The 26,316-nt window shown below is 29.2% G+C and overlaps 1 protein-coding gene across 1 annotated transcript in view; it reads left to right on the forward strand.

Moving 5' to 3' along the window:
* Positions 1-17,000: 17,000 nt before the first annotated feature.
* Positions 17,001-26,316, forward strand: part of LOC143242008 (constitutive coactivator of PPAR-gamma-like protein 1) — a 27,111-nt gene continuing 17,795 nt past the window's right edge. Inside the window, exons 1-2 of the mRNA XM_076485350.1 lie at positions 17,001-17,219; positions 18,459-18,642. Coding sequence (XP_076341465.1) covers positions 17,001-17,219; positions 18,459-18,642 — 403 coding nt within the window. The remainder of the gene's footprint in view (positions 17,220-18,458; positions 18,643-26,316) is intronic.

Raw genomic sequence — 26,316 nt, forward strand, 5'->3', positions numbered from 1 at the left:
TTTAATACTTCTCAATGCTTTGGCAGACACTGTAGTGATAGTTTAGTTGTAATACTTTCAGTGCTCTAGTAGACACCGTAGTGATAGTTTAGTTTTAATACTTTCAGTGCTTTAGTAGACACCGTATTGATAGTTTAGTTGTAATACTTCAGTGTTTTAGCAGACACTGTACTGATAGTTTAGCTGTAATACTTCAATGTTTAGCAGACACTGTAGTGATAGTTTAGTTTTAATATTTCAGTGTTTAGTAGACACTGTAGTGACAGTTTAGTTTTAATATTTCAGTGTTTAGTAGACACTGTAGTGATAGTTTAGTTGTAATACTTTCAGTGTTTAGTAGACACTGTAGTGATAGTTTAGTTTAACTACTTCAAAGTGTTTAGTGAGACACCGTACTGATAGTTTACTTTTAATACTTTCAGTGTTTAGTAGACACTGCATTGATAGTTTACTTTAATACTTCAGCGTTTAGTAGACACTGTATTGATAGTTTAGTTTTAATACTTCAGTGTTTAGTAGACACTGTATTGATAGTTTAGTTGTAATACTTCAATGTTTAGTAGACACTGCAGTGATAGTTTAGTTTTAATACTTTCAGTGTTTAGTAGACACTGTAGTGATAGTTTAGTTTTAATACTTTCAGTGTTTAGCAGACACTGCTGTGATAGTTTAATTTTAATACTTCAGTGCTTTAGTAGACACTGTATTGATAGTTTAGCTGTAATACTTTCAGTGTTTAGTAGACAGATAGTTTAGTTGTAATACTTTTCAATGTTTAGTAGACACTGTATTGATAGTTTAGTTTTAATACTTTCAGTGTTTAGTAGACACTATTGATAGTTTAGTTGTAATACTTTCAATGTTTAGTAGACACTGTAGTGATAGTTTAGTTTTAATATTTCAGTGTTTAGTAGACACTGTAGTGATAGTTTAGTTTTAATACTTCAGTGTTTAGTAGACACTGTATTGATAGTTTAGCTTGTAACACTTCAATGCTTTAGTAGACACTGCTTGTGATAGTTTAGCTGTAATACTTCAATGTGTTTAGTAGACACTGTATTGATAGTTTAGTTTTAATACTTTCAGTGTTTAGTAGACACTGTATTGATAGTTTAGTTGTAATACTTTCAATGTTTAGTAGACACTGTAGTGATAGTTTAGTTTTAATATTTCAGTGTTTAGTAGACACTGTAGTGATAGTTTAGTTTTAATACTCTCATGGTTTAGTAGACACCGTACTGATAGTTTAGCTGTAATACTTTCAATGTTTAGTAGACACTGTAGTGATAGTTTAGTTGTAATACTTTCAATGTTTAGTAGACACCGTATTGATAGTTTAGTTTTAATACTTTCAGTGTTTAGTAGACACTGTATTGATAGTTTAGTTGTAATACTTTCAATGCTTTAGTAGACACTGTAGTGATAGTTTAGTTTTAATACTTTCAGTGTTTAGTAGACACTGTATTGATAGTTTAGTTGTAATACTTTCAATGTTTAGTAGACACTGTAGTGATAGTTTAGTTTTAATACTTTCAATGTTTAGTAGACACTGTAGTGATAGTTTAGTTGTAATACTTTCAGTGTTTAGTAGACACTGTAGTGATAGTTTAGTTTTAATACTTCAGTGTTTAGTAGACACTGTATTGATAGTTTAGTTTTAATACTTCAGTGTTTAGTAGACACTGTATTGATAGTTTAGTTGTAATACTTTCAATGTTTAGTAGACACTGTAGTGATAGTTTAGTTTTAATACTTTCAGTGTTTAGTAGACACTGTAGTGATAGTTTAGTTTTAATATTTCAGTGTTTAGTAGACACTGTAGTGATAGTTTAGTTTTAATACTTTCAGTGTTTAGTAGACACTGTACTGATAGTTTAGTTGTAATACTTTCAATGTTTAGTAGACACTGTAGTGATAGTTTAGTTTTAATACTTTCAATGTTTGGTAGACACTGTAGTGATAGTTTAGTTGTAATACTTTCAGTGTTTAGTAGACACTGTAGTGATAGTTTAGTTGTAATACTTTCAGTGTTTAGTAGACACTGTAGTGATAGTTTAGTTGTAATACTTTCAATGTTTAGTAGACACTGTAGTGATAGTTTAGTTTTAATACTTTCAGTGTTTAGTAGACACTGCAGTGATAGTTTAGTTTTAATACTTTCAGTGTTTAGCAGACACCGTATTGATAGTTTAGTTGCAATACTTCAGTGTTTAGTAGACAGATAGTTTAGTTGTAATACTTCAATGTTTAGCAGACACTGTACTGATAGTTTAGTTTTAATACTTTCAGTGTTTAGTAGACACTGTATTGATAGTTTAGTTGTAATACTTTCAGTGTTTAGTAGACACTGTAGTGATAGTTTAGTTTTAATACTTTCAGTGTTTAGTAGACACTGTATTGATAGTTTAGTTGTAATACTTTCAATGTTTAGTAGACACTGTAGTGATAGTTTAGTTTTAATATTTTCAGTGTTTAGTAGACACTGTAGTGATAGTTTAGTTTTAATACTTTCAGTGTTTAGTAGACACTGTACTGATAGTTTAGTTGTAATACTTTCAATGTTTAGTAGACACTGCTGTGATAGTTTAGTTGTTATACTTTCAATGTTTAGTAGACACTGTATTGATAGTTTAGTTTTAATACTTTCAGTGTTTAGTAGACACTGTATTGATAGTTTAGTTGTAATACTTTCAATGCTTTAGTAGACACTGTAGTGATAGTTTAGTTTTAATATTTTCAGTGTTTAGTAGACACTGTATTGATAGTTTAGTTGTAATACTTTCAGTGTTTAGTAGACATTGTATTGATAGTTTAGTTGTAATACTTTCAATGTTTAGTAGACACTGTAGTGATAGTTTAGTTTTAATACTTTCAATGTTTGGTAGACACTGTAGTGATAGTTTAGTTGTAATACTTTCAGTGTTTAGTAGACACTGTAGTGATAGTTTAGTTTTAATACTTTCAGTGTTTAGTAGACACCGTATTGATAGTTTAGTTGTAATACTTTCAGTGTTTAGTAGACACTGTATTGATAGTTTAGTTGTAATACTTTCAATGTTTAGTAGACACTGTAGTGATAGTTTAGTTTTAATATTTCAGTGTTTAGTAGACACCGTAGTGACCGATAGTTTAGTTTTAATAATTTCAGTGTTTAGTAGACACTGTATTGATAGTTTAGTTGTAATACTTTCAATGTTTAGTAGACACTGTAGTGATAGTTTAGTTTTAATACTTTCAATGTTTGGTAGACACTGTAGTGATAGTTTAGTTGTAATACTTTCAGTGTTTAGTAGACACTGTAGTGATAGTTTAGTTTTAATACTTTCAGTGTTTAGTAGACACTGTATTGATAGTTTACTTTTAATACTTTCAAGTGTTTAGTAGACACTGTATTGATAGTTTACTTTAATACTTTCAGTGTTTAGTAGACACTGTATTGATAGTTTACTTTTAATACTTTCAGTGTTTAGTAGACACTGTATTGATAGTTTAGTTTTAATACTTCTCAGTGTTTAGTAGACACTGTATTGATAGTTTAGTTGTAATACTTTCAATGTTTAGTAGACACCGTAGTGATAGTTTAGTTTTAATACTTTCAGTGTTTAGTAGACACTGTAGTGATAGTTTAGTTTTAATACTTTCAGTGTTTAGTAGACACTGTATTGATAGTTTAGTTGTAATACTTTCAGTGTTTAGTAGACAGATAGTTTAGTTGTAATACTTTAAATGTTTAGTAGACACTGTATGATAGTTTAGTTTTAATACTTTCAGTGTTTAGTAGACACTGTATTGATAGTTTAGTTGTAATACTTTCAATGTTTAGTAGACACTGTAGTGATAGTTTAGTTTTAATATTTCAGTGTTTAGTAGACACCGTAGTGATTGTTTAGTTTTAATACTTTCAGTGTTTAGTAGACACTGTATTGATAGTTTAGTTGTAATACTTTCAATGTTTAGTAGACACTGCAGTGATAGTTTAGTTTTAATACTTTCAATGTTTGGTAGACACTGTAGTGATAGTTTAGTTGTAATACTTTCAGTGTTTAGTAGACACCGTAGTGATAGTTTAGTTTTAATACTTTCAGTGTTTAGTAGACACTGTATTGATAGTTTAGTTGTAATACTTTCTATGTTTTGCAGACACTGTAGTGATAGTTTAGTTTTAATATTTTCAGTGTTTAGTAGACACTGTAGTGATAGTTTAGTTTTAATACTTTCAGTGTTTAGTAGACACTGTACTGATAGTTTAGTTGTAATACTTTCAATGTTTAGTAGACACTGCTGTGATAGTTTAGTTGTAATACTCAATGTTTAGTAGACACTGTATTGATAGTTTAGTTTTAATACTTTCAGTGTTTAGTAGACACTGTATTGATAGTTTAGTTGTAATACTTTCAATGTTTAGTAGACACTGTAGTGATAGTTTAGTTTTAATACTTTCAGTGTTTAGTAGACACTGTATTGATAGTTTAGTTGTAATACTTTCAGTGTTTAGTAGACACCGTATTGATAGTTTAGTTGTAATACTTCTCTCAATGTTTAGTAGACACCGTTGTGATAGTTTAGTTGTAATACTTCAATGTTTAGTAGACACTGTATTGATAGTTTAGTTTTAATACTTTCAGTGTTTAGTAGACACTGTATTTATAGTTTAGGCTTAATACTTTCAATGTTTAGTAGACACTGTAGTGATAGTTTAGTTTTAATACTTTCAGTGTTTAGTAGACACTGTATTGATAGTTTAGTTTTAATACTTTCAGTGTTTAGTAGACACTGTATTGATAGTTTAGTTGTAATACTTTCAATGTTTAGTAGACACCGTAGTGATAGTTTAGTTTTAATATTTCAGTGTTTAGTAGACACTGTAGTGATAGTTTAGTTTTAATACTTTCAGTGTTTAGTAGACACTGTATTGATAGTTTAGTTGTAATACTTTCAATGTTTAGTAGACACTGTAGTGATAGTTTAGTTGTAATACTTTCAATGTTTAGTAGACACTGTAGTGATAGTTTAGTTTTAATACTTTCAATGTTTGGTAGACACTGTAGTGATAGTTTAGTTGTAATACTTTCAGTGTTTAGTAGACACTGTAGTGATAGTTTAGTTGTAATACTTTCAGTGTTTAGTAGACACTGTAGTGATAGTTTAGTTGTAATACTTTCAATGTTTAGTAGACACTGTAGTGATAGTTTAGTTTTAATACTTTCAGTGTTTAGTAGACACTGTTGTGATAGTTTAGTTGTAATACTTTCAGTGTTTAGTAGACACCGTATTGATAGTTTAGTTTTAATACTTTCAGTGTTTAGTAGACACCGTACTGATAGTTTAGTTTTAATACTTTCAGTGTTTAGTAGACACTGTATTGATAGTTTAGTTTTAATACTTTCAGTGTTTAGTAGACACTGTATTGATAGTTTAGTTGTAATACTTTCAATGTTTAGTAGACACTGTAGTGATAGTTTAGTTTTAATACTTCAGTGTTTAGTAGACACTGTATTGATAGTTTAGTTGTAATACTTCAATGTTTAGTAGACACTGTAGTGATAGTTTAGTTTTAATATTTTCAGTGTTTAGTAGACACTGCAGTGATAGTTTAGTTTTAATACTTTCAGTGTTTAGCAGACACCGTATTGATAGTTTAGTTGTTATACTTCAATGTTTAGCAGACACTGCAGTGATAGTTTAGTTGTAATACTCAATGTTTAGTAGACACTGTATTGATAGTTTAGTTTTAATACTTTCAGTGTTTAGTAGACACTGTATTGATAGTTTAGTTGTAATACTTTCAATGTTTAGTAGACACTGTAGTGATAGTTTAGTTTTAATATTTTCAGTGTTTAGTAGACACTGCAGTGATAGTTTAGTTTTAATACTTTCATGGTTTAGTAGACACCGTATTGATAGTTTAGTTGTAATACTTTCAATGTTTAGTAGACACCGTAGTGATAGTTTAGTTGTAATACTTCAATGTTTAGTAGACACTGTATTGATAGTTTAGTTTTAATACTTTCAGTGTTTAGTAGACACCGTATTGATAGTTTAGTTGTAATACTTCAATGCTTAGTAGACACTGTAGTGATAGTTTAGTTTTAATACTTTCAGTGTTTAGCAGACACTGTACTGATAGTTTAGTTGTAATACTTTCAATGTTTAGTAGACACTGTAGTGATAGTTTAGTTTTAATACTTTCAATGTTTGGTAGACACTGTAGTGATAGTTTAGTTGTAATACTTTCAGTGTTTAGTAGACACTGCAGTGATAGTTTAGTTTTAATACTTTCAGTGTTTAGCAGACACTGTATTGATAGTTTAGTTTTAATACTTTCAGTGTTTAGCAGACACTGTATTGATAGTTTAGTTGTAATACTTTCAATGTTTAGTAGACACCGTAGTGATAGTTTAGTTTTAATATTTTCAGTGTTTAGTAGACACCGTAGTGATAGTTTAGTTTTAATACTTTCAGTGTTTAGCAGACACTGTATTGATAGTTTAGTTGTAATACTTTCAATGTTTAGTAGACACTGTAGTGATAGTTTAGTTTTAATATTTTCAGTGTTTAGTAGACACTGTAGTGATAGTTTAGTTTTAATACTTTCATGGTTTAGTAGACACTGTAGTGACTGACAGTTTAGTTTTAATACTTTCAGTGTTTAGTAGACACTGTATTGATAGTTTAGTTGTAATACTTTCAATGTTTAGTAGACACTGTAGTGATAGTTTAGTTTTAATACTTTCAATGTTTGGTAGACACTGTAGTGATAGTTTAGTTGTAATACTTTCAGTGTTTAGTAGACACTGTAGTGATAGTTTAGTTTTAATACTTTCAGTGTTTAGTAGACACTGTATTGATAGTTTACTTTTAATACTTTCAGTGTTTAGTAGACACTGTATTGATAGTTTACTTTTAATACTTTCAGTGTTTAGTAGACACTGTATTGATAGTTTACTTTTAATACTTTCAGTGTTTAGTAGACACTGTATTGATAGTTTAGTTTTAATACTTTCAGTGTTTAGTAGACACTGTATTGATAGTTTAGTTGTAATACTTTCAATGTTTAGTAGACACTGTAGTGATAGTTTAGTTTTAATACTTTCAGTGTTTAGTAGACACTGTAGTGATAGTTTAATTTTAATACTTTCAGTGTTTAGTAGACACTGTATTGATAGTTTAGTTGTAATACTTTCAGTGTTTAGTAGACAGATAGTTTAGTTGTAATACTTTAATGTTTAGTGGACACTGTATTGATAGTTTAGTTTTAATACTTTCAGTGTTTAGTAGACACTATTGATAGTTTAGTTGTAATACTTTCAATGTTTAGTAGACACTGTAGTGATAGTTTAGTTTTAATACTTTCAGTGTTTAGTAGACACTGTAGTGATAGTTTAGTTTTAATACTTTCAGTGTTTAGTAGACACTGTATTGATAGTTTAGTTGTAATACTTTCAATGTTTAGTAGACACCGTAGTGATAGTTTAGTTTTAATACTTCAATGTTTAGTAGACACTGTAGTGATAGTTTAGTTGTAATACTTTCAGTGTTTAGTAGACACTGTAGTGATAGTTTAGTTTTAATACTTTCAGTGTTTAGTAGACACTGTATTGATAGTTTAGTTGTAATACTTTCTATGTTTTGTAGACACTGTAGTGATAGTTTAGTTTTAATATTTTCAGTGTTTAGTAGACACTGTAGTGATAGTTTAGTTTTAATACTTTCAGTGTTTAGCAGACACCGTATTGATAGTTTAGTTGTAATACTTTCAATGTTTAGTAGACACTGTTGTGATAGTTTAGTTGTAATACTTCAATGTTTAGTAGACACCGTATTGATAGTTTAGTTTTAATACTTCAGTGTTTAGTAGACACTGTATTGATAGTTTAGTTGTAATACTTTCAATGTTTAGTAGACACTGTAGTGATAGTTTAGTTTTAATACTTTCAGTGTTTAGTAGACACTGTATTGATAGTTTAGTTGTAATACTTTCAGTGTTTAGTAGACACCGTATTGATAGTTTAGTTGTAATACTTCAATGTTTAGTAGACACTGCTGTGATAGTTTAGTTGTAATACTTCAATGTTTAGCAGACACTGTATTGATAGTTTAGTTTTAATACTTTCAGTGTTTAGTAGACACTGTATTGATAGTTTAGTTTAATACTTTCAATGTTTAGTAGACACTGTAGTGATAGTTTAGTTTTAATACTTTCAGTGTTTAGCAGACACTGTATTGATAGTTTAGTTTTAATACTTTCAGTGTTTAGTAGACACTGTATTGATAGTTTAGTTGTAATACTTTCAATGTTTAGTAGACACCGTAGTGATAGTTTAGTTTTAATATTTCAGTGTTTAGTAGACACTGCAGTGATAGTTTAGTTTTAATACTTTCAGTGTTTAGTAGACACTGTACTGATAGTTTAGTTGTAATACTTTCAATGTTTAGCAGACACTGTAGTGATAGTTTAGTTGTAATACTTCAATGTTTAGTAGACACTGTAGTGATAGTTTAGTTTTAATACTTCAATGTTTGGTAGACACCGTAGTGATAGTTTAGTTGTAATACTTTCAGTGTTTAGTAGACACTGTAGTGATAGTTTAGTTGTAATACTTTCAGTGTTTAGTAGACACTGTAGTGATAGTTTAGTTGTAATACTTTCAATGTTTAGCAGACACTGTAGTGATAGTTTAGTTTTAATACTTTCAGTGTTTAGTAGACACTGCTTGTGATAGTTTAGTTGTAATACTTTCAGTGTTTAGTAGACACCGTATTGATAGTTTAGTTTTAATACTTTCAGTGTTTAGTAGACACTGTATTGATAGTTTAGTTTTAATACTTTCAGTGTTTAGCAGACACTGTATTGATAGTTTAGTTTTAATACTTTCAGTGTTTAGTAGACACCGTATTGATAGTTTAGTTGTAATACTTTCAATGTTTAGTAGACACCGTAGTGATAGTTTAGTTTTAATACTTTCAGTGTTTAGTAGACACCGTATTGATAGTTTAGTTGTAATACTTTCAATGTTTAGTAGACACTGTAGTGATAGTTTAGTTTTAATATTTTCAGTGTTTAGTAGACACTGTAGTGATAGTTTAGTTTTAATACTTTCAGTGTTTAGCAGACACCGTATTGATAGTTTAGTTGTTACACTTTCAATGTTTAGTAGACACTGCTGTGATAGTTTAGTTGTAATACTCAATGTTTAGTAGACACTGTATTGATAGTTTAGTTTTAATACTTTCAGTGTTTAGTAGACACTGTATTGATAGTTTAGTTGTAATACTTTCAATGTTTAGTAGACACTGTAGTGATAGTTTAGTTTTAATATTTTCAGTGTTTAGTAGACACTGTAGTGATAGTTTAGTTTTAATACTTCATGTTTAGTAGACACCGTACTGATAGTTTAGTTGTAATACTTCAATGTTTAGCAGACACTGTAGTGATAGTTTAGTTGTAATACTCAATGTTTAGTAGACACTGTATTGATAGTTTAGTTTTAATACTTCAGTGTTTAGTAGACACCGTATTGATAGTTTAGTTGTAATACTTTCAATGCTTTAGTAGACACTGTAGTGATAGTTTAGTTTTAATACTTTCAGTGTTTAGTAGACACCGTATTGATAGTTTAGTTGTAATACTTTCAATGTTTAGTAGACACTGTAGTGATAGTTTAGTTTTAATACTTTCAATGTTTGGTAGACACTGTAGTGATAGTTTAGTTGTAATACTTTCAGCGTTTAGCAGACACCGTAGTGATAGTTTAGTTTTAATACTTTCAGTGTTTAGTAGACACCGTACTGATAGTTTAGTTTTAATACTTTCAGTGTTTAGTAGACACTGTATTGATAGTTTAGTTGTAATACTTTCAATGTTTAGTAGACACTGTAGTGATAGTTTAGTTTTAATATTTCAGTGTTTAGTAGACACTGTAGTGATAGTTTAGTTTTAATACTTCAGTGTTTAGTAGACACTGTATTGATAGTTTAGTTGTAATACTTTCAATGTTTAGTAGACACCGTAGTGATAGTTTAGTTTTAATACTTTCAATGTTTGGTAGACACCGTAGTGATAGTTTAGTTGTAATACTTTCAGTGTTTAGTAGACACCGTAGTGATAGTTTAGTTGTAATACTTTCAGTGTTTAGTAGACACTGTATTGATAGTTTAGTTGTAATACTTCAATGTTTAGTAGACACCGTAGTGATAGTTTAGTTTTAATACTTCAGTGTTTAGTAGACACTGTAGTGATAGTTTAATTTTAATACTTTCAGTGTTTAGTAGACACCGTATTGATAGTTTAGTTGTAATACTTTCAGTGTTTAGTAGACAGATAGTTTAGCTGTAATACTTTCAATGTTTAGTAGACACTGTATTGATAGTTTAGTTTTAATACTTTCAGTGTTTAGTAGACACTGTATTGATAGTTTAGTTGTAATACTTTCAGTGTTTAGTAGACACTGCAGTGATAGTTTAGTTTTAATATTTCAGTGTTTAGTAGACACTGTAGTGATAGTTTAGTTTTAATACTTCTCATGGTTTAGCAGACACTGTATTGATAGTTTAGTTGTAATACTTTCAATGTTTAGTAGACACTGTAGTGATAGTTTAGTTTTAATACTTTCAGTGTTTAACAGACACCGTATTGATAGTTTAGTTTTAATACTTTCAGTGTTTAGTAGACACTGTATTGATAGTTTAGTTGTAATACTTTCAATGTTTAGTAGACACTGTAGTGATAGTTTAGTTTTAATATTTCAGTGTTTAGTAGACACCGTAGTGATAGTTTAGTTTTAATACTTTCAGTGTTTAGTAGACACTGTATTGATAGTTTAGTTGTAATACTTTCAATGTTTAGTAGACACTGTAGTGATAGTTTAGTTGTAATACTTTCAGTGTTTAGTAGACACTGTAGTGATAGTTTAGTTGTAATACTTTCAGTGTTTAGTAGACACCGTAGTGATAGTTTAGTTTAATACTTTCAGTGTTTAGTAGACACTGCAGTGATAGTTTAGTTGTAATACTTTCAATGTTTAGCAGACACCGTAGTGATAGTTTAGTTTTAATACTTTCAGTGTTTAGTAGACACTGTTGTGATAGTTTAGTTGTAATACTTTCAGTGTTTAGTAGACACTGTATTGATAGTTTAGTTTTAATACTTTCAGTGTTTAGTAGACACTGTATTGATAGTTTAGTTTTAATACTTCAGTGTTTAGTAGACACTGTATTGATAGTTTAGTTTTAATACTTTCAGTGTTTAGTAGACACTGTATTGATAGTTTAGTTGTAATACTTTCAATGTTTAGTAGACACTGTAGTGATAGTTTAGTTTTAATATTTCAGTGTTTAGTAGACACTGTAGTGATAGTTTAGTTTTAATACTTTCATGGTTTAGTAGACACTGTATTGATAGTTTAGTTGTAATACTTTCAATGTTTAGTAGACACTGTAGTGATAGTTTAGTTTTAATACTTTCAGTGTTTAGTAGACACTGTATTGATAGTTTAGTTTTAATACTTTCAGTGTTTAGTAGACACTGTATTGATAGTTTAGTTGTAATACTTTCAATGTTTAGTAGACACTGTAGTGATAGTTTAGTTTTAATATTTTCAGTGTTTAGTAGACACTGTAGTGATAGTTTAGTTTTAATACTTTCAGTGTTTAGTAGACACTGTATTGATAGTTTAGTTGTAATACTTCAATGTTTAGTAGACACTGCTGTGATAGTTTAGTTTTAATACTTTCAATGTTTGGTAGACACTGTAGTGATAGTTTAGTTGTAATACTTTCAGTGTTTAGTAGACACCGTAGTGATAGTTTAGTTGTAATACTTTCAGTGTTTAGTAGACACTGTATTGATAGTTTAGTTTTAATACTTTCAGTGTTTAGTAGACACTGCAGTGATAGTTTAGTTGTAATACTTTCAATGTTTAGCAGACACTGTAGTGATAGTTTAGTTTTAATACTTTCAGTGTTTAGTAGACACTGCTGTGATAGTTTAGTTGTAATACTTTCAGTGTTTAGTAGACACTGTATTGATAGTTTAGTTTTAATACTTTCAGTGTTTAGTAGACACCGTATTGATAGTTTAGTTTTAATACTTTCAGTGTTTAGTAGACACTGTATTGATAGTTTAGTTTTAATACTTTCAGTGTTTAGTAGACACTGTATTGATAGTTTAGTTTTAATACTTTCAGTGTTTAGTAGACACTGTATTGATAGTTTAGTTGTAATACTTTCAATGTTTAGTAGACACTGTAGTGATAGTTTAGTTTTAATACTTTCAGTGTTTAGTAGACACCGTAGTGATAGTTTAGTTGTAATACTTTCAATGTTTAGTAGACACTGCTGTGATAGTTTAGTTGTAATACTTCAATGTTTAGTAGACACTGTATTGATAGTTTAGTTTTAATACTTTCAGTGTTTAGTAGACACTGTATTGATAGTTTAGTTGTAATACTTTCAATGTTTAGTAGACACTGTAGTGATAGTTTAGTTTTAATATTTTCAGTGTTTAGTAGACACTGTAGTGATAGTTTAGTTGTAATACTTTCAATGTTTAGTAGACACTGTAGTGATAGTTTAGTTTTAATACTTTCAGTGTTTAGTAGACACTGTATTGATAGTTTAGTTTTAATACTTTCAGTGTTTAGTAGACACTGTATTGATAGTTTAGTTGTAATACTTTCAATGTTTAGTAGACACTGTAGTGATAGTTTAGTTTTAATATTTTCAGTGTTTAGTAGACACTGTAGTGATAGTTTAGTTTTAATACTTTCATGGTTTAGTAGACACTGTATTGATAGTTTAGTTGTAATACTTTCAATGTTTAGTAGACACTGTAGTGATAGTTTAGTTTTAATACTTTCAGTGTTTAGTAGACACTGTTGTGATAGTTTAGTTGTAATACTTTCAGTGTTTAGTAGACACTGTATTGATAGTTTAGTTTTAATACTTCAGTGTTTAGTAGACACCGTATTGATAGTTTAGTTTTAATACTTTCAGTGTTTAGTAGACACTGTATTGATAGTTTAGTTTTAATACTTTCAGTGTTTAGTAGACACTGTATTGATAGTTTAGTTGTAATACTTTCAATGTTTAGTAGACACTGTAGTGATAGTTTAGTTTTAATACTTTCAGTGTTTAGTAGACACTGTAGTGATAGTTTAGTTGTAATACTTTCAATGTTTAGTAGACACCGTTGTGATAGTTTTGTTGTAATACTCAATGTTTAGTAGACACTGTATTGATAGTTTAGTTTTAATACTTTCAGTGTTTAGTAGACACTGTATTGATAGTTTAGTTGTAATACTTTCAATGTTTAGTAGACACCGTAGTGATAGTTTAGTTTTAATATTTCAGTGTTTAGTAGACACTGTAGTGATAGTTTAGTTTTAATACTTCAGTGTTTAGTAGACACTGTATTGATAGTTTAGTTGTAATACTTTCAATGTTTAGTAGACACTGCTGTGATAGTTTAGTTGTAATACTTCAATGTTTAGTAGACACTGTATTGATAGTTTAGTTTTAATACTTTCAGTGTTTAGTAGACACCGTATTGATAGTTTAGTTGTAATACTTTCAATGTTTAGTAGACACTGTAGTGATAGTTTAGTTTTAATATTTTCAGTGTTTAGTAGACACGGTAGTGATAGTTTAGTTTTAATACTTTCATGGTTTAGTAGACACTGTATTGATAGTTTAGTTGTAATACTTTCAATGTTTAGTAGACACTGTAGTGATAGTTTAGTTGTAATACTTTCAATGTTTAGTAGACACTGTATTGATAGTTTAGTTTTAATACTTTCAGTGTTTAGTAGACACTGTATTGATAGTTTAGTTGTAATACTTTCAATGCTTAGTAGACACTGTAGTGATAGTTTAGTTTTAATATTTTCAGTGTTTAGTAGATACTGTAGTGATAGTTTAGTTTTAATACTTTGTGTTTAGTAGACACTGTATTGATAGTTTAGTTGTAATACTTTCAATGTTTAGTAGACACTGTAGTGATAGTTTAGTTTTAATACTTTCAATGTTTGGTAGACACTGTAGTGATAGTTTAGTTGTAATACTTTCAGTGTTTAGTAGACACTGTAGTGATAGTTTAGTTTTAATACTTTCAGTGTTTAGTAGACACTGTATTGATAGTTTAGTTTTAATACTTTCAGTGTTTAGTAGACACTGTATTGATAGTTTAGTTTTAATACTTTCAGTGTTTAGTAGACACTGTATTGATAGTTTAGTTGTAATACTTTCAATGTTTAGTAGACACTGTAGTGATAGTTTAGTTTTAATATTTTCAGTGTTTAGTAGACACTGTAGTGATAGTTTAGTTTTAATACTTTCAGTGTTTAGTAGACACTGTATTGATAGTTTAGTTGTAATACTTTCAATGTTTAGTAGACACTGTAGTGATAGTTTAGTTTTAATACTTTCAATGTTTGGTAGACAACTGTAGTGATAGTTTAGTTGTAATACTTTCAGTGTTTAGTGGACACTGTAGTGATAGTTTAGTTGTAATACTTTCAGTGTTTAGTAGACACTGTATTGATAGTTTAGTTTTAATACTTTCAGTGTTTAGTAGACACTGTAGTGATAGTTTAGTTGTAATACTTTCAATGTTTAGTAGACACTGTAGTGATAGTTTAGTTTTAATACTTTCAGTGTTTAGTAGACACTGTTGTGATAGTTTAGTTGTAATACTTTCAGTGTTTAGTAGACACTGTATTGATAGTTTAGTTTTAATACTTTCAGTGTTTAGTAGACACTGTATTGATAGTTTAGCTGTAATACTTTCAATGTTTAGTAGACACTGTAGTGATAGTTTAGCTGTAATATTTTCATTGTTTATTAGACACTGTAGTGATAGTTTAGTTTTAATACTTTCAGTGTTTAGTAGACACTGTATTGATAGTTTAGTTGTAATACTTTCAATGTTTAGTAGACACTGTAGTGATAGTTTAGTTTTAATACTTTCAATGTTTGGTAGACACTGTAGTGATAGTTTAGTTGTAATACTTCAATGTTTAGTAGACACTGTAGTGATAGTTTAGTTTTAATACTTTCAGTGTTTAGTAGACACTGTATTGATAGTTTAGTTGTAATACTTTCAATGTTTAGTAGACACTGTAGTGATAGTTTAGTTTTAATATTTTCAGTGTTTAGTAGACACTGTATTGATAGTTTAGTTGTAATACTTTCAATGTTTAGTAGACACCGTAGTGATAATTTAGGTTTAATACTTTCAATGTTTGGTAGACACTGTAGTGATAGTTTAGTTGTAATACTTTCAGTGTTTAGTAGACACTGTAGTGATAGTTTAGTTGTAATACTTCATTGTTTAGTAGACACTGTATTGATAGTTTAGTTTTAATACTTTCAGTGTTTAGTAGACACTGTATTGATAGTTTAGCTGTAATACTTTCAATGTTTAGTAGACACTGTAGTGATAGTTTAGTTTTAATACTTTCAGTGTTTAGTAGACACTGTATTGATAGTTTAGTTGTAATACTTTCAATGTTTAGTAGACACTGTAGTGATAATTTAGTTTTAATACTTTCAATGTTTGGTAGACACTGTAGTGATAGTTTAGTTGTAATACTTTCAGTGTTTAGTAGACACTGTAGTGATAGTTTAGTTTTAATACTTTCAGTGTTTAGTAGACACTGTATTGATAGTTTAGTTTTAATACTTTCAGTGTTTAGTAGACACTGTATTGATAGTTTAGTTTTAATACTTTCAGTGTTTAGTAGACACTGTAGTGATAGTTTAGTTGTAATACTTTCAATGTTTAGTAGACACTGTAGTGATAGTTTAGTTGTAATACTTTCAGTGTTTAGTAGACACTGTAGTGATAGTTTAGTTTTAATACTTTCAGTGTTTAGTAGACACTGTAGTGATAGTTTAGTTTTAATATTTTCAGTGTTTAGTAGACAATGTAGTGATAGTTTAGTTTTAATACTTTCAATGTTTAGTAGACACTGTAGTGATAGTTTAGTTTTAAAACTTTCAGTGTTTAGCTGCATAAAGTACTTTGATACATTTTAATTAATATTGCATTTTCTCTGTTCACACTTTTCAACTAAAAAAAAGACAAATTATAACAAACTTATTAGTGGCAGTCAGTTAATATCACATGAATAACTTGTGTATTAATGTACTTTTTATGAATATAAAAATTGAATACGAGAAATAGATCTGGGACCCAAACTTGTTGGCCACTGCATCAGTGTATTGTAGGTTAATTTGTAGCTTTCTAGACATGTTTACCCCACTGTTCTTGCTAATTATAAAACTGTCTCATTTCTTGTGTGCAGCTGTGGACCACATAATGAATATGTGATGTTTATTGTTTTATGAATGAAAAAATTCTTAATTTTCTCCTGTTAGTTTCATTACATGTATATATCATCAAGACTAATTTGGCAGATTAACTAATTAAAATTATTTTTCTTCAAAACTCCCCACCCTCCATCAGTATTATTAGGTTTCTTTACCAAACGCCATACTTTTCATTAAATATTCATACACTTTTTTCATTATTGGTTCCTTTAGTTTCTTAATAATTCATTATTTTCTTTTCATAGCTAGGATTGATCTGTATAGCTTCAGTATTGTAAATATTTGTATTTTTGTGACTACATAACACTGCTGTGGAGAAGCACTAAAGTAATGGATATAAAATCTGAGAAATCATGTTTAAAACATTTATGTAATACACCTAATGATTCTTATTTTGAAATAGAATTATATTTATTTTGAGTATTACATGCTCTAAAAGTACATGTTTTCATTATTTTGTTTTTTTTTTTTAACCTGGATGTTTTTATTTTGGTTAGGAACTATGAAATTAAAATAGCATATTGTAGTTTCACATGAGAAAGATCACACATTGTATTCTTTTTGAAAACAGAGTTTAATAAAGAAAAAAGTTTACTTGTAATAAAAACAGATTTTTCAACTAAATAGTGCTGAGTGGCAGTATTCCTTAAAGAATATATTAAAGTGTTAGAATGAACTTTCAGATACCAGTTATCACCAACAGAGGTGTTGAACTGGCCACTTTATTTATGCAAGGAGTCGAGTGTGCACTGTTTGTCAATGATAGCTGTGGTGCTCCACTTCCATGGTTGATGTGCTGTCCATGGTTGTTTTTCGATGGCAAACTCTTTCATCAGAAGTTGCTTAAAGCTGCTGGTGCCAAGAACCTTGTTGACATATGTGACGGACAGGTGAAACCTTTATTACTTGATATACATCTGATTTGATAGCAGTTTTATTAATATTTCCACCTAGACTAATTTTCTTACCTTCACATAAATGCTCCTTCGTCATCCTAGGCGAATTGATGTTTTTTAACTTAAACTAAAACTACATTGCATTGATTTGTACTGTTAATTTAAAGGTATCTGTGTGTATTAATGTAGTTCTACTTGGATTAAATGTAAGAGGGTAATTCCAAGTTTTAATAGAAAAGTTTAAATGAAGTGAATATTTGAAGAGAGAGAAGTACGAGAAAGTTGAATTAATAAATGAAATTCAGCAGAGCAAGTCAAGGGTATATTCAGTATTATAAGCATAGATGTAACCTTACTAATGCATGTGATACAGAAACTTCTATTTGTTGTGCAAAATATAAACATGTCATGATGTATTTGTTGAAGGGTTATTATGATGCTCACACTTCATTTACCAACACATTAGAAACAGGGTTTTAAGGTTGTAATTAGACAGAATATTTGTATATAATTTTCTTATGAAACATTGTGTAAGAAATAAGAAGAGTTGCAATTAAAGTCTTCAAACCTAGATCAGTCAGTGAATTCAATAACAAACACATAATTAGAAATAGGCCCCAGCATGGCCAGGTGGTTAGGGTGCTTGTTTTGTAATGGGGGGGAGTTGCAGGTTTGAGTCCCTGTCCCATCAAACATGCATGCCTTTTTTGCCATAGGAGCATTATAAAGTGATGATCAAGCCAACTATTCATTGATAAAGAATAGCCTAAGAGTTTCTGGGGAGTGGTGATGATTAACTGCTTTCCCTCTAGTCTGTAACTGCTAAATTAAGGTAGATTAGTGCAGAAAGCCCTCATATAGCTTTGCACAAAAATTCAAAAACAAACAAATGATTGATAGAAAGAATGTGAATTGGTTCCTAATATATGTTCTTTCTCCATTTTTAGCAAAGAACATTAACAAGTTTAACAAGTTTTTGCTCGTCTTTCCATTAATTGTGAGGTTGGAAGGGGTAAAGACTAATTAGATTAATAATGCCATATTTATTTAGTTATTGCTTTCATAAGGACATGTTTTGTCAGTACCCAGGAATATACCACTCAGCAAATTGTATTTAATTTCTCTAACTTAATGATTAATTTGAACTACAATACATGAAGGAGTTTGATTATACAGTGCTAGAAGAACTCTTGGTTACCATCTGTGTTGTAAGGTGTTCCATTCATGTTTTAGATTGACCAAGTTTCTACAGTAGAACGTATGCGTGCAGCCATCCTTGAAGGACTCCAACCACAATTTGCATATCCACCTTTTCCTCCTGTAAATCCTCCCTTTGGTGGATACTACGAATCACCACTTTTACCCACTCCAATTTCAAATCGTGGTCGTGGGCGAGGCATTCGTTATGGACCTGGAGGTGAGTCATTAACATTTCATCGATTTGTATAAAACTACTTTCAGTACCTTATGTGTCGAAAAAGTAAGTTATTTCTTCCATTTTGTGTAATGCCTTATCCTTGAGGTTTAATATCAAAGTGGCAACTAGCACAATTTCAGAAAATCAAATAATAGTTTTCTCAATCCAAAATGTTGGCACATTTTCAAGAGTTCACAGCATCAGTGACCACAGGTGTTGACCGATACTTAAGTGGCAGGAGATCAAAAGAGCTTAATGGTATAACACTGCAATGAATCAGTAAAAGAAAGAGAGTTTATGTGCATGGCCAAAAATACAGTGATAATTAACCTGAGGTCCAAAAAACCGAAAAGTACGTGGGATAAGCCTTACATATTGTACATGTTTTATATATATAGGTATGAAATTAAATACTATGTCATCTCTATTTTCAAGTTTTAACTGACCACTAGCTATGGCCATAGTTATATGTGGAAGTAAGCCATGTGTAATAATGACAACTATGAAGTTAACTATTTTAGGTTTGGTATGACTTTATTGCTGAAGGCAATAAATATCTTAGAGCAGTCAAAATGAATCACTTGTAATCCTCCTACTACAGGCTCAATCAATTCAGCTGAGCTCATAACACAAAGTAGCCATCAGGGTTTCCATACTATAACTGTGTTTTGTGTATCTTCAAGAAATTTGGAAACCTTTCAGTCATGAATATAAGTGTTTCATATACAAAAAAATCTAATATTTGATTAAATAATTTCACTAAAATGTGTCCATGAATATATGGGCTCAGAGTGTTGGACTGCTCCAAGTGCAAAATGAATTTCATGTTAATATTAAAAATATTTTTCTTGACCTAAAAATTCTCAAATTTCATTTATGTAATTTCTAAAACTTCCTAAATAAATATCAAGTTTTTTTTTCAAGTAAAACTTTATCTGTTATTTTTTTTACCAATACTGCATATTCATTAAGTCAGTTTAGGCTACTTCATGATGACCATAAATAAATCTAAGTTCTCTTTTTTTCATTTTAGAATAAATGGAGATTTTAATAATAAACTATAATTGTTTATCTTAAATAGCTTAATGCTCATATTTATACTTAACTTGATTATATTATTACCATTTGATCATAGTCTCTAACTAATAATCCTGCCACAAAAGTTGTAAATCACACACTGAACATGTAGGTCAAGCTACTATGTTGAATTACATAATGAACCAGCTGCTTGTAAAGATTCTTTTAATTATGTCACTAATCTAAGTTAAGAAGTTTCTAATGTTCACATTTTGGTTACTTTTATATTCATAGAAAATAATATGTGTTAAAACAAAGAAATATTGTGCTGTGAACTATCAAAACTTAAGCCTAATCTTTTACACTAATGATACCAGTACACTAAAGTCTTAAAGGAAGTTGTTTTCTAAGTGAATGTTAGATAAATGTAAACACTGGTATTCCCAGAGAAGATTTTCTGCTTGATAGTCTATTATGAATCTTTAATTATCTGAATATAAGGCCTGAATGATTTGATATTTGCAGTGTTTTAGTGAGTTGTTTTTCAAGAAATCTTGTAGAAGAGCTAATGGTTTCTAACAGTACAAAAAACATCCATAATAAACAATGAATCGTATTTGTGTAGGTAAAATGTCAGTGATGGTTATGGTCTGAAAGAACACTCAAGAAAATTAATCGTATAGGATTTGTTAAAATCAGGAATTATTTTGTTTTTATGTATAATGAAATATAAAACAATGCATGCAACAATGAGATCCTCTGTTTTTATGTATAATGTAATATAAAACAATGCATGTAACGATGAGATCCTCTGTTTTTATGTATAATGTAATATAAAACAATGCATGTAACGATGAGATCCTCTGTTTTTACGTATAATGTAATATAAAACTGCATGTAACGATGAGATCCTCTTTTTTTACGTATAATGTAATATAAAACAATGCATGTAACAATGAGATCCTCTGTTTTTATGTATAATGAAATATAAAACAATGCATATAACGATGAGATCCCTTGTTTTTATGTATAATGTAATATAAAACAATGCATGTAACGATGAGATCCTCTGTTTTTACGTATAATGTAATATAAAACAATGCATGTAACGATGAGATCCTCTGTTTTTATGTATAATGTAATATAAAACAATGCATGTAACAATGAGATCCTCTGTTTTTATGTATAATGTAATATAAAACAATGCATGTAACGATGAGATCCTCTGTTTTTATGTATAATGTAATATAAAACAATGCATGTAACGATGAGATCCTCTGTTTTTATGTATAATGAAATATAAAACAATGCATGCAACAATGAGATCCTCTGTTTTTATGTATAATGTAATATAAAACAATGCATGTAACGATGAGATCCTCTGTTTTATGTATAATGTAATATAAAACTGCATGTAACGATGAGATCCTCTGTTTTTTATGTATAATGTAATATAAAACAATGCATGTAACGATGAGATCCTCTGTTTTATGTATAATGTAATATAAAACTGCATGTAACGATGAGATCCTCTGTTTTTATGTATAATGTAATATAAACCAATGCATGTAACGATGAGATCCTCTGTTTTTACGTATAATGTAATATAAACCAATGTATGTGATGATGAGATCCTCTGTTTTTACGTATAATGTAATATAAAACAATGCATGTAACGATGAGATCCTCTGTTTTTATGTATAATGTAATATAAAACAATGCATGTAACGATGAGATCCTCTGTTTTTATGTATAATGTAATATAAAACAATGCATGTAACGATGAGATCCTCTGTTTTTACGTATAATGTAATATAAAACAATGCATGTAACGATGAGATCCTCTGTTTTTATGTATAATGTAATATAAAACTGCATGTAACGATGAGATCCTCTGTTTTTATGTATAATGTAATATAAAACAATGCATGTAACGATGAGATCCTCTGTTTTTATGTATAATGTAATATAAAACTGCATGTAACGATGAGATCCTCTGTTTTTATGTATAATGTAATATAAACCAATGCATGTAACGATGAGATCCTCTGTTTTTACGTATAATGTAATATAAACCAATGCATGTAACGATGAGATCCTCTGTTTTTACGTATAATGTAATATAAACCAATGCATGTAACGATGAGATCCTCTGTTTTTACGTATAATGTAATATAAACCAATGTATGTGATGATGAGATCCTCTGTTTTTACGTATAATGTAATATAAACCAATGTATGTGATGATGAGATCCTCTGTTTTTACGTATAATGTAATATAAAACAATGCATGTAACGATGAGATCCTCTGTTTTTACGTATAATGTAATATAAACCAATGTATGTGATGATGAGATCCTCTGTTTTTACGTGTATAATGTAATATAAACCAATGTATGTGATGATGAGATCCTCTGTTTTTACGTATAATGAAATATAAAACAATGCATGTAACGATGAGATCCTCTGTTTTTATGTATAATGTAATATAAAACAATGCATGTAACGATGAGATCCTCTGTTTTTATGTATAATGTAATATAAACCAATGCATGTAACGATGAGATCCTCTGTTTTTACGTATAATGTAATATAAAACAATGCATGTAACGATGAGATCCTCTGTTTTTATGTATAATGTAATATAAAACAATGCATGTAATGATGAGATCCTCTGTTTTTACGTATAATGTAATATAAACCAATGTATGTGATGATGAGATCCTCTGTTTTTACGTATAATGTAATATAAAACTACATGTAACGATGAGATCCTCTGTTTTTATGTATAATGTAATATAAAACTGCATGTAACAATGAGATCCTCTGTTTTTATGTATAATGTAATATAAAACAATGCATGTAACGATGAGATCCTCTGTTTTTACGTATAATGTAATATAAAACTGCATGTAACGATGAGATCCTCTTTTTTACGTATAATGTAATATAAAACAATGCATGTAACAATGAGATCCTCTGTTTTTATGTATAATGAAATATAAAACAATGCATATAACGATGAGATCCCTTGTTTTTATGTATAATGTAATATAAAACAATGCATGTAACGATGAGATCCTCTGTTTTTACGTATAATGTAATATAAAACAATGCATGTAACGATGAGATCATCTGTTTTTACGTATAATGTAATATAAAACAATGCATGTAACGATGAGATCCTCTGTTTTTATGTATAATGTAATATAAAACAATGCATGTAACGATGAGATCCTCTATTTTTATGTATAATGAAATATAAAACAATGCATGTAACGATGAGATCCTCTGTTTTTATGTATAATGTAATATAAAACAATGTATGTGATGATGAGATCCTCTGTTTTTACGTATAATGAAATATAAAACAATGCATGTAACGATGAGATCCCTTGTTTTTATGTATAATGAAATATAAAACAATGCATGCAACAATGAGATCCTCTGTTTTTATGTATAATGAAATATAAAACAATGCATGTAACGATGAGATCCTCTGTTTTTATGTATAATGTAATATAAAACAATGCATGCAACAATGAGATCCTCTGTTTTTATGTATAATGAAATATAAAACAATGTATGTGATGATAAGATCCTCTGTTTTTACGTATAATGAAATATAAAACAATGCATGTTACGATGAGATCCCTTGTTTTTATGTATAATGTAATATAAAACTGCATGTAACGATGAGATCCTCTGTTTTTATGTATAATGAAATATAAAACAATGTATGTAACGATGAGATCCTCTGTTTTTATGTATAATGTAATATAAAACAATGCATGTAACGATGAGATCCTCTGTTTTTACGTATAATGAAATATAAAATAATGCATGTAACGATGAGATCCCTTGTTTTTATGTATAATGTAATATAAAACAATGCATGTAACGATGAGATCCCTTGTTTTTATGTATAATGTAATATAAAACAATGCATGTAACGATGAGATCCCTTGTTTTTATGTATAATGAAATATAAAACAATGCATGTAACGATGAGATCCTCTGTTTTTATGTATAATGTAATATAAAACAATGCATGTAACGATGAGATCCTCTGTTTTTATGTATAATGAAATATAAAACAATGTATGTAATGATGAGATCCTCTGTTTTTATGTATAATGTAATATAAAACAATGCATGTAACGATGAGATCCTCTGTTTTTATGTATAATGAAATATAAAACAATGTATGTAATGATGAGATCCTCTGTTTTTATGTATAATGTAATATAAAACAATGCATGTAACGATGAGATCCTCTGTTTTTACGTATAATGAAATATAAAATAATGCATGTAACGATGAGATCCCTTGTTTTTATGTATAATGTAATATAAAACAATGCATGTAACGATGAGATCCCTTGTTTTTATGTATAATGTAATATAAAACAATGCATGTAACGATGAGATCCCTTGTTTTTATGTATAATGAAATATAAAACAATGCATGTAACGATGAGATCCTCTGTTTTTATGTATAATGTAATATAAAACAATGCATGTAACGATGAGATCCTCTGTTTTTATGTATAATGTAATATAAAACAATGCATGTAACGATGAGATCCCTTGTTTTTATGTATAATGTAATATAAAACAATGCATATAACGATGAGATCCTCTATTTTTATGTATAATGTAATATAAAACAATGTATGTAATGATGAGATCCTCTGTTTTTATGAGTATGATACAATGTTTCCTGCATTATTTATGTTTGCAGTAAAGATACTCAACAACGAGCAAGGTATTCTTGCTTTCACAAGTGTGTTTCTACTCATAGACTTATTTTTAGAACATGATATCTGTTGTATGTTCTCCTGTTGTTGTGTAAAAGGATGTAGTTCAAACTTATGTGGTTTTGGTTTTTAATAGTTAGTTAAATGCCGTTTCTTCAAAGTCATCATAAACATTACGACAGCTTACTGTTAATTTCTTAATCCAGTTTTTATGTAATTCAAAGGGTTATTTAAAGCACAGCCACACAAAGTGTGTAATTTCTGTCCATATTTCATAGGTTGTTTAATCTTGAAACAGTTTGTGAGTAAAATGAGGTATGGTAATCCTTCATGCTTTATTTATATAAAGTTTCTGTATGTGGAACACATTCTGTCCAGGTCTTAATGTATGGATGTTTATAATATTAGTCCTAGTACTGAAATAACTAGTCGAGAGTCCTTTTCAACCACTAATGCTATTTTTCCCTATCCCTGGTTTGTTTGTTTTTTAAAAAAAGTTGCTTCCTTGTGATATATTTCTTTAAATGAAGTTCCAGTGAAGTGTCAAAGTTCTAAATACACTACTGATTAATTAGTAGCATATGAAGTATAGTAGGAAATTTTTATTTAATATCTTGTAAGTACAATTTTCAGTGAAATCACAGGTGTTCCAAGTACATTATTAATTAGTTGGTAGAGTACTCATCTAAGTGCCCTCAAGTCCTGACCACAAGCCTAGGTTAATTTGTGATGACGAGAAACCCACTTGAAGTAATAATGTATCTCAAGACAACTGGTATGGGTATTAAAACTTTTATTACAATAAAGTAAAGAATAACAGTTCAACCTTCTTAGGTCATCTTCAGGTTAACAAAGATGACCTCACGGTCAAAATATTGTTCTTTATTTTAATAAAGTTTTAATTCCCATCTAGCCATCTTGAGATGCAAGCCTAGATTAAGTTAGATTTCTTAATAATTTAATTTGTTACAGAGCAAATAAACCTTTAGTAATGTGTAGTATATGGTAAAACTGTGTACTGACTGTTAAACATCATATAGCATTTTATATTAGGTGAATACAACATAAACCTAAGCATTTTGTTACTTCTAGGCGAGGTTATAGACCGTGGTGGACAACTGGAGATAGCAGGTGTTGTAGTGGGCAGCTGGGGAGCTAATTATGGCCAGGTACCACCTCGTGGGGCGATGAGTAATTATCCTTAGTGAGTTGGTACTCTACTATTGTCAGTTTTACCAAGCTGTAGTAGATGAATCATTTAGTGAGTGAAAGGTTACACAATAGGTCTTTCAAAGTTAATTACACTGTAATTATTTGTCAAAATAACTAGATGTGGTTTTCATTACTCTGTATGTATGTTGATTTGGGGGGAAGAAACTGCAGAAGTACCCAAGATTTGAATACCCCAGTATTCAACCATGTGTATGTTAAAAGCTTTTTGTTGTGATATATTTTAATTCATATTGTAAAGACTAGAAATGCTGTAAAATGTGAGCAATTTGAGCAAGTTTAAAAGATAGATGTATGATTCACATTTTTTAAATTAATAGTTTTAATTAGGCTGAGAGGATAGAATAGCTGAAATGGACCAATAGGTCCTTTGTTGTCCTTATACATTATGTTAACATTTACCTGGCTCTATTACCACCCAAGTTCCTTGTATGTAATAGCAGTTTAGTATGATTTTAAATTTTACTTGACTTACTTTGGAATTCATTTTTATGCATTATTTGACCTTGAAATAAAGAATTATTTACGTATGTGTGACAGAGAAACATTAAGTATCTATAAAATGTTTTAGGTCTTACAATAATCTCTAAATGGGAAATTTAAATGAACTTTAGTTGAGTGCTTTCATAAGCCTAGAATTCAATTAGATTTGTCTTCAGTTACAGTGG

The sequence above is a fragment of the Tachypleus tridentatus genome, unplaced genomic scaffold, assembly GCF_004210375.1.
Source record: "Tachypleus tridentatus isolate NWPU-2018 unplaced genomic scaffold, ASM421037v1 Hic_cluster_1, whole genome shotgun sequence".
NCBI lineage: Eukaryota > Metazoa > Arthropoda > Merostomata > Xiphosura > Limulidae > Tachypleus > Tachypleus tridentatus.